This window comes from Salvelinus namaycush, chromosome 27 (assembly GCF_016432855.1).
Source record: "Salvelinus namaycush isolate Seneca chromosome 27, SaNama_1.0, whole genome shotgun sequence".
In the NCBI taxonomy this organism is placed as follows: Eukaryota; Metazoa; Chordata; class Actinopteri; order Salmoniformes; family Salmonidae; genus Salvelinus; species Salvelinus namaycush.
Window position 1 is genome coordinate 5,581,556 of NC_052333.1, and position 11,025 is coordinate 5,592,580.

At 46.1% G+C, this 11,025-nt stretch overlaps 1 protein-coding gene across 1 annotated transcript; it reads left to right on the top strand.

Moving 5' to 3' along the window:
* Window positions 1-1,377: 1,377 nt before the first annotated feature.
* Window positions 1,378-3,806, top strand: LOC120022008 (probable cyclin-dependent serine/threonine-protein kinase DDB_G0292550; the record flags this gene model as incomplete). The annotated part of the gene is made up of 3 exons (XM_038965810.1): window positions 1,378-1,427; window positions 1,617-2,976; window positions 3,516-3,806. Coding segments are annotated over exons 1-3 (1,701 nt in total), but the record flags the coding sequence as incomplete, so codon positions are not given.
* Between the last annotated feature and the right edge of the window lie 7,219 nt (window positions 3,807-11,025).

The window sequence follows — 11,025 nt, forward strand, 5'->3', positions numbered from 1 at the left end:
AGAGAGAGAAGCAGCTCCACTGAGAGGACTAATAGAGAGAGAGAGATGCAGCTCCACTGAGAGGACTAATAGAGAGAGAGATGCAGCTCCACTGAGAGGACTAATAGAGAGAGAGAAGCAGCTCCACTGAGAGGACTAATAGAGAGAGAAGCAGCTCCACTGAGAGGACTAATAGAGAGAGAGAGAGAAGCAGCTCCACTGAGAGGACTAATAGAGAGAGAGAGAAGCAGCTCCACTGAGAGGACTAATAGAGAGAGAGAGAAGCAGCTCCACTGAGAGGACTAATAGAGAGAGAGAGAAGCAGCTCCACTGAGAGGACTAATAGAGAGAGAGAGAAGCAGCTCCACTGAGAGGACTAATAGAGAGAGAAAGAAGCAGCTCCACTGAGAGGACTAATAGAGAGAGAAAGAAGCAGCTCCACTGAGCGGACTAATAGAGAGAGAAGCAGAAAATAGGATAGGGTGATAAAGCAGCCTGCATTGCAGTGAAGTAAGATAATCCCTCTCTCCTCTCCTCTCCTCTCCTCTCCTCTCCTCTCCTCTCCTCTCCTCTCCTCTCCTCTCCTCTCCTCTCCTCTCCTCTCCTCTCCTCTCCTGTTTACCTCACTCTATCCAGTCCCTATGCACTCTAATCAGAAATCAATAACAGTAGATTGGCTGATCATCCTTCCATGCTCCCATTGGTCTGTTATGGGAGACCACCTCGATCAGACCACCTCGGTCCGCAACTATACACACATCAGGGTTGGGATCATATCCATTTCAATTCCTGTCAACTCAGGAAAGTTAACCAAATTCCAATTCCAAATGTTCCTCATTGAAAAACATTGGAGAGAATTGGAATTGGATTGTCGGTGGACTTCCTGAATTGATCTCAACCTTGAAACACGTTATTCACAAGGCTACCGTGGCCTTACCTTCTCTATTGGGTTATTGATGCAACGGCTCAAACAGCAGAGTGAGTCTGCTAACGTAGCATGACAGGGCTAGAACACAGTTCAGATCACAACACGAGGAGCCATATTTTTATATTTGTTAATGCAATGAAGCAATTATTTAGTTTCCTAAGTGTCATTTCCAAGGATCCCGTTTAGAAAAGCTTCTGTCATTCTTAAAATAAAATAAAAGCTTCTATGTGTCATATTTCAAAAGGCTAAAGGATATTTTGGGGTTCCATTATGTTGTTTGAGTTCACATATTCCTAGATTTATACTGTATGTTGCCATGGAAATGTCTCACCTAACAGTGTTATAGCAGAGAGAGAGAGAGAGAGAGAGAAAGGGAATCAGAAGTAGTGTAGAAACTGGGTCACTCAACCAAGTGTGATCCAGACCCTACAACTCCCCATATGTGCAACATACAAATATATACAGTAGTCATGCCTGCCAAGGCAGACTTTTTCCCCTCTCCCAAAATAGCAGAACACATGTGTGTGAGGGTGGGGTGGAAGTCTGTGTGTGTGTGTTGGGGGCGGGGGTGTCCATGCATGCATGTGTGTTCATCTTTTTCCCTTGCATTTTATGGTATTAAAGGGGTATTTTAGATGAGCTTTGAAGCTTTGGTTTGAGTCCCAGATGGCACCCTATTCTGACTTACTCTGACTTTTACAAATGGCAGAGAATACAGCCAATTAGATGGACCTAACAACAACAGCACCGACAACAGTACCAACAACAGCACCGACAACAGCACCAACACCAGCACCAACACCGGCACCAACAACAGTAACAACAACAGCACCGACAACAGTACCAACAACAGCACCGACAACAGCACCAACACCAGCACCGACAACAGTAACAACAACAGCACCGACAACAGTACCAACAACAGCACCGACAACAGCACCAACACCAGCACCGACAACAGTACCAACACCAGCACCAACAACAGTACCAACACCAGCACCGACAACAGTACCAACACCAGCACCAACAACAGTAACAACAACAGCACCGACAACAGCACCAACACCAGCACCGTCAACAGTACCAACACCAGCACCAACAACAGTACCAACACCAGCACCGACAACAGTACCAACACCAGCACCGACAACAGTACCAACACCAGCACCAACAACAGTAACAACAACAGCACTAACAACAGCACCAACACCAGCACCAACAACAGTACCAACAACAGCACCGACAACAGCACCAACACCAGCACCAACAACAGTAACAACAACAGCACCGACAACAGTACCAACACCAGCACCAACAACAGTAACAACAACAGCACCGACAACAGTACCAACAACAGCACCGACAACAGCACCAACACCAGCACCGACAACAGTACCAACACCAGCACCAACAACAGTACCAACACCAGCACCGACAACAGTACCAACACCAGCACCAACAACAGTACCAACAACAGCACTAACAACAGCACCAACACCAGCACCGACAACAGTACCAACAACAGCACTAACAACAGCAGCAACACCAGCACCGACAACAGTACCAACACCAGCACCGACAACAGTACCAACACCAGCACTAACACCAGCACCGACAACAGCACCAACACCAGCACCGACAACAGTACCAACACCAGCACCGACAACAGTACCAACACCAGCACTAACACCAGCACCGACAACAGTACCAACACCAGCACCAACACCATTACCAACACCAGCACCGACAACAGTACCAACACCATTACCAACAGCAGCACCGACAACAGTACCAACACAAGCACTAACACCAGCACCGACAACAGTACCAACACCAGCACCAACACCATTACCAACACCAGCGCCAACACCAGCACCGACAACAGTACCAACACCAGCACCAACATCAGAACCAATAACAGCACCAATAACAGCACCAACACCAACAACAGCACCAACACCAGTAACAACACCAGCAACAACAACAGCACCAACAACAGCACCAATAACAGCACCACCACCAGCACCAACACCAGTAGTAACACCAGCACCAAAACAGCACCAACACCAGTAACAACACCAGCACCAACACCAGTAACAACACCAGCACCAACACCAGCACCAACAACAGCACCAACACCATTACCAACACCAGCACCAACACCAGTAGTAACACCAGCACCAACAACAGTACCAACACCAGCACCAACAACAGCACCAACACCATTACCAACACCAGCACCAACAACATTACCAACACCAGCACCAACAACAGCACCAACACCATTACCAACACCAGCACCAACAACATTACCAACAACATTACCAACACCATTACCAACACCAGCACCAACAACAGCACCAACACCAGCACCAACACCATTACCAACACCAGCACCAACACCAGCACCAACACCATTACCAACAACAGCACCAACAACAACACCAACAACAACAGCACCAACAACAGTAACACCATTACCAACACCAGCACCAACAACATTACCAACAACAGCAACAACAACAACACCAACAACAACACCAACAACAACAGCACCAACAACAGTAACAACAACAACAACACCAACAACACCAACAACAGCACCAACAACAGTAACAACAACAACAACACCAACAACACCAACAACAACAGCACCAACAACAGTAACAACAACAACAACACCAACAACAGCACCAACAACAACACCAACAACATTACCAACAACAGCACCAACAACAGCACCAACAACAACACCAACAACATTACCAACAACAACACCAACAACAACACCAACAACAACAGCACCAACAACAGTAACAACAGCACCAACAACAGCACCAACAACAGCACCAACAACAACAGCACCAACAACAGCACCAACAACAACAGCACCAACAACAGCACCAACAACAACAGCACCAACAACAGTAACAACAGCACCAACAACAGCACCAACAACAGCACCAACAACAACACCAACAACAGCACCAACAACAACACCAACAACAGCACCAACAACAGCACCAACAACAACACCAACAACAGTAACAACAGCACCAACAACAACACCAACAACAGCACCAACAACAACAGCACCAACAACAGTAACAACAGCACCAACAACAGCACCAACAACAACACCAACAACAGCACCAACAACAGTAACAACAGCACCAACAACAGCACCAACAACAACAGCACCAACAACAGTAACAACAGCACCAACAACAGCACCAACAACAGCACCAACAACAACACCAACAACAGCACCAACAACAGTAACAACAGCACCAACAACAGTAACAACAACAGTAACAACAACAGTAACAACAGCACCAACAACAGTAACAACAACAGTAACAACAGCACCAACAACAACACCAACAACAACAGCACCAACAACAGTAGCAACAGCATGTGTAAACCCAGATAGCTTGCATTCCAAATGGCACCCTTTTCCCTATATGGTAGGACTGGTCAAAATAGTGCACTATATAGGGAATTGGGTTCCATAGGGCTCTGGTCAAAAGTAGTGCACGATATAGGGAATAGGGTGCCATTTGGGACGTAGACATTGAAACAGATGAAAGCAGTGGTAGATGCTATATATACCCCATTTGACTGCTAGCGACCATTCGCTGGACAGCCACCATATATAATGTTTGTCAGTGAACTTTACACACACTACATCCCTGTTTAGACACACAGTGTCCTGTTTAGACACACTACATCCCTGTTTAGACACACAGTGTCCTGTTTAGACACACAGTGTCCTGTTTAGACACACAGTGTCCTGTTTAGACACACTACATCCCTGTTTAGACACACAGTGTCCTGTTTAGACACACTACATCCCTGTTTAGACACACAGTGTCCTGTTTAGACACACAGTGTCCTGTTTAGACACACTACATCCCTGTTTAGACACACAGTGTCCTGTTTAGACACACTACATCCCTGTTTACACACAGTGTCCTGTTTAGACACACGGTGTCCTGTTTAGACACACTACATCCCTGTTTAGACACACAGTGTCCTGTTTAGACACACAGTGTCCTGTTTAGACACACTACATCCCTGTTTAGACACACAGTGTCCTGTTTAGACACACAGTGTCCTGTTTAGACACGCTACATCCCTGTTTAGACACACAGTGTCCTGTTTAGACACACAGTGTCCTGTTTAGACACACTACATCCCTGTTTAGACACACAGTGTCCTGTTTAGACACATAGTATCCCTGTTTAGACACACTACATCCCTGTTTAGACACACAGTATCCCTGTTTAGACACACAGTGTCCTGTTTAGACACAGTGTCCTGTTTAGACACACAGTGTCCTGTTTAGACACACGGTGTCCTGTTTAGACACACTAGATCCCTGTTTAGACACACAGTGTCCTGTTTAGACACACGGTGTCCTGTTTAGACACACTAGATCCCTGTTTAGACACACAGTGTCCTGTTTAGACACACGGTGTCCTGTTTAGACACACAGTATCCTGTTTAGACACACGGTGTCCTGTTTAGACACACGGTGTCCTGTTTAGACACACGGTGTCCTGTTTAGACACACGGTGCCCTGTTTAGACACACAGTGTCCTGTTTAGACACACAGTGTCCTGTTTAGACACACAGTGTCCTGTTTAGACACACAGTGTCCTGTTTAGACACACGGTGTCCTGTTTAGACACACTAGATCCCTGTTTAGACACACAGTGTCCTATTTAGACACACGGTATCCTGTTTAGACACACGGTGTCCTGTTTAGACACACGGTGTCCTGTTTAGACACACGGTGTCCTGTTTAGACACACGGTGTCCTGTTTAGACACACGGTGTCCTGTTTAGACACACAGTGTCCTGTATAGACACACGGTGTCCTGTTTAGACACACTACATCCCTGTTTAGACACACAGTGTCCTGTTTAGACACACAGTGTCCTGTTTAGACACACAGTGTCCTGTTTAGACACACAGTGTCCTGTTTACACACACTACATCCCTGTTTAGACACACAGTGTCCTGTTTAGACACACAGTGTCCTGTTTAGACACACAGTGTCCTGTTTAGACACACTACATCCCTGTTTAGACACACAGTGTCCTGTTTAGACACACAGTGTCCTGTTTAGACACACAGTGCCCTGTTTAGACACAAAGTGTCCTGTTTAGACACACAGTGTCCTGTTTAGACACACGGTGTCCTGTTTAGACACACAGTGTCCTGTTTAGACACACTACATCCCTGTTTAGACACACAGTGTCCTGTTTAGACACACAGTGTCCTGTTTAGACACACAGTGTCCTGTTTAGACACACAGTGCCCTGTTTAGACACACTACATCCCTGTTTAGACACACAGTGCCCTGTTTAGACACACAGTGTCCTGTTTAGACACACAGTGTCCTGTTTAGACACACAGTGCCCTGTTTAGACACACAGTGTCCTGTTTAGACACACAGTGCCCTGTTCAGACACACTACATCCCTGTTTAGACACACAGTGTCCTGTTTAGACACACAGTGTCCTGTTTAGACACACAGTGCCCTGTTTAGACACACTACATCCCTGTTTAGACACACAGTGTCCTGTTTAGACACACTACATCCCTGTTTAGACACACTAGATCCCTGTTTAGACACACAGTGTCCTGTTTAGACACACAGTGTCCTGTTTAGACACACGGTGTCCTGTTTAGACACACAGTATCCTGTTTAGACACACAGTGTCCTGTTTAGACACACAGTATCCTGTTTAGACACACAGTGTCCTGTTTAGACACACAGTATCCTGTTTAGACACACTACATCCCTGTTTAGACACACTACATCCCTGTTTAGACACACGGTGTCCTGTTTAGACACACTACATCCCTGTTTAGACACACTACATCCCTGTTTAGACACACGGTGTCCTGTTTAGACACACTACATCCCTGTTTAGACACACGGTGTCCTGTTTAGACACACTACATCCCTGTTTAGACACACAGTGTCCTGTTTAGACACACAGTGTCCTGTTTAGACACACAGTGTCCTGTTTAGACACACTACATCCCTGTTTAGACACACAGTGTCCTGTTTAGACACACTACATCCCTGTTTAGACACACGGTGTCCTGTTTAGACACACGGTGTCCTGTTTAGACACACTACATCCCTGTTTAGACACACGGTGTCCTGTTTAGACACACAGTGTCCTGTTTAGACACACTACATCCCTGTTTAGACACACAGTATCCTGTTTAGACACACAGTGTCCTGTTTAGACACACGGTGTCCTGTTTAGACACACAGTATCCTGTTTAGACACACAGTGTCCTGTTTAGACACACGGTGTCCTGTTTAGACACACGGTGTCCTGTTTAGACACACGGTGCCCTGTTTAGACACACAGTGTCCTGTTTAGACACACAGTGTCCTGTTTAGACACACAGTGTCCTGTTTAGACACACAGTGTCCTGTTTAGACACACGGTGTCCTGTTTAGACACACTAGATCCCTGTTTAGACACACAGTGTCCTATTTAGACACACGGTATCCTGTTTAGACACACGGTGTCCTGTTTAGACACACGGTGTCCTGTTTAGACACACGGTGTCCTGTTTAGACACACGGTGTCCTGTTTAGACACACGGTGTCCTGTTTAGACACACAGTGTCCTGTATAGACACACGGTGTCCTGTTTAGACACACTACATCCCTGTTTAGACACACAGTGTCCTGTTTAGACACACAGTGTCCTGTTTAGACACACAGTGTCCTGTTTAGACACACAGTGTCCTGTTTACACACACTACATCCCTGTTTAGACACACAGTGTCCTGTTTAGACACACAGTGTCCTGTTTAGACACACAGTGTCCTGTTTAGACACACTACATCCCTGTTTAGACACACAGTGTCCTGTTTAGACACACAGTGTCCTGTTTAGACACACAGTGCCCTGTTTAGACACAAAGTGTCCTGTTTAGACACACAGTGTCCTGTTTAGACACACGGTGTCCTGTTTAGACACACAGTGTCCTGTTTAGACACACTACATCCCTGTTTAGACACACAGTGTCCTGTTTAGACACACAGTGTCCTGTTTAGACACACAGTGTCCTGTTTAGACACACAGTGCCCTGTTTAGACACACTACATCCCTGTTTAGACACACAGTGCCCTGTTTAGACACACAGTGTCCTGTTTAGACACACAGTGTCCTGTTTAGACACACAGTGCCCTGTTTAGACACACAGTGTCCTGTTTAGACACACAGTGCCCTGTTCAGACACACTACATCCCTGTTTAGACACACAGTGTCCTGTTTAGACACACAGTGTCCTGTTTAGACACACAGTGCCCTGTTTAGACACACTACATCCCTGTTTAGACACACAGTGTCCTGTTTAGACACACTACATCCCTGTTTAGACACACTAGATCCCTGTTTAGACACACAGTGTCCTGTTTAGACACACAGTGTCCTGTTTAGACACACGGTGTCCTGTTTAGACACACAGTATCCTGTTTAGACACACAGTGTCCTGTTTAGACACACAGTATCCTGTTTAGACACACAGTGTCCTGTTTAGACACACAGTATCCTGTTTAGACACACTACATCCCTGTTTAGACACACTACATCCCTGTTTAGACACACGGTGTCCTGTTTAGACACACTACATCCCTGTTTAGACACACTACATCCCTGTTTAGACACACGGTGTCCTGTTTAGACACACTACATCCCTGTTTAGACACACGGTGTCCTGTTTAGACACACTACATCCCTGTTTAGACACACAGTGTCCTGTTTAGACACACAGTGTCCTGTTTAGACACACAGTGTCCTGTTTAGACACACTACATCCCTGTTTAGACACACAGTGTCCTGTTTAGACACACTACATCCCTGTTTAGACACACGGTGTCCTGTTTAGACACACGGTGTCCTGTTTAGACACACTACATCCCTGTTTAGACACACGGTGTCCTGTTTAGACACACAGTGTCCTGTTTAGACACACTACATCCCTGTTTAGACACACAGTATCCTGTTTAGACACACGGTGTCCTGTTTAGACACACGGTGTCCTGTTTAGACACACGGTGCCCTGTTTAGACACACAGTGTCCTGTTTAGACACACGGTGTCCTGTTTAGACACACGGTGTCCTGTTTAGACACACGGTGTCCTGTTTAGACACACGGTGTCCTGTTTAGACACACAGTGTCCTGTTTAGACACACAGTGTCCTGTTTAGACACACTACATCCCTGTTTAGACACACGGTGTCCTGTTTAGACACACGGTGTCCTGTTTAGACACACTACATCCCTGTTTAGACACACGGTGTCCTGTTTAGACACACAGTGTCCTGTTTAGACACACTACATCCCTGTTTAGACACACGGTGTCCTGTTTAGACACACGGTGTCCTGTTTAGACACACTACATCCCTGTTTAGACACACGGTGTCCTGTTTAGACACACAGTGTCCTGTTTAGACACACAGTGCCCTGTTTAGACACACTACATCCCTGTTTAGACACACAGTATCCTGTTTAGACAGACAGTGTCCTGTTTAGACACACAGTATCCCGTTTAGACACACGGTGTCCTGTTTAGACACACGGTGTCCTGTTTAGACACACGGTGCCCTGTTTAGACACACGGTGTCCTGTTTAGACACACGGTGTCCTGTTTAGACACACGGTGTCCTGTTTAGACACACGGTGCCCTGTTTAGACACACAGTGTCCTGTTTAGACACACAGTGTCCTGTTTACACACACTACATCCCTGTTTAGACACACGGTATCCTGTTTAGACACACAGTGTCCTGTTTAGACACACAGTGCCCTGTTTAGACACACTACATCCCTGTTTAGACACACGGTGTCCTGTTTAGACACACAGTGTCCTGTTTAGTCACACAGTGCCCTGTTTAGACACACTACATCCCTGTTTAGACACACAGTATCCTGTTTAGACAGACAGTGTCCTGTTTAGACACACGGTATCCTGTTTAGACACACGGTATCCTGTTTAGACACACGGTGTCCTGTTTAGACACACAGTATCCTGTTTAGACACACAGTGTCCTGTTTAGACACACAGTGTCCTGTTTAGACACACAGTGTCCTGTTTAGACACACAGTGTCCTGTTTAGACACACAGTGTCCTGTTTAGACACACTACATCCCTGTTTAGACACACTACATCCCTGTTTAGACACACGGTGTCCTGTTTAGACACACGGTGTCCTGTTTAGACACACTACATCCCTGTTTAGACACACAGTATCCTGTTTAGACACACAGTGTCCTGTTTAGACACACAGTGTCCTGTTTAGACACACGGTTCCCTGTTTAGACACACAGTGTCCTGTTTAGACACACAGTGTCCTGTTTAGACACACGGTGTCCTGTTTAGACACACAGTGTCCTGTTTAGACACACAGTGTCCTGTTTAGACACACGGTGTCCTGTTTAGACACACAGTGTCCTGTTTAGACACACAGTGTCCTGTTTAGACACACAGTGTCCTGTTTACACACACAGTGTCCTGTTTACACACACTACATCCCTGTTTAGACACACGGTGTCCTGTTTAGACACACTACATCCCTGTTTAGACACACGGTGTCCTGTTTAGACACACGGTGCCCTGTTTAGACACACAGTGTCCTGTTTAGACACACGGTGTCCTGTTTAGACACACAGTGTCCTGTTTAGACACACAGTGTCCTGTTTACACACACTACATCCCTGTTTAGACACACGGTGTCCTGTTTAGACACATTACATCCCTGTTTAGACACACGGTGTCCTGTTTAGACACACTACATCCCTGTTTAGACACACGGTGTCCTGTTTAGACACACGGTGTCCTGTTTAGACACACAGTGCCCTGTTTAGACACACAGTATCCTGTTTAGACACACTACATCCCTGTTTAGACACACGGTGTCCTGTTTAGACACACAGTGTCCTGTTTAGACACACAGTATCCTGTTTAGACACACTACATCCCTGTTTAGACACACGGTGTCCTGTTTAGACACACAGTGTCCTGTTTAGACACACAGTATCCTGTTTAGACACACTACATCCCTGTTTAGACACACGGT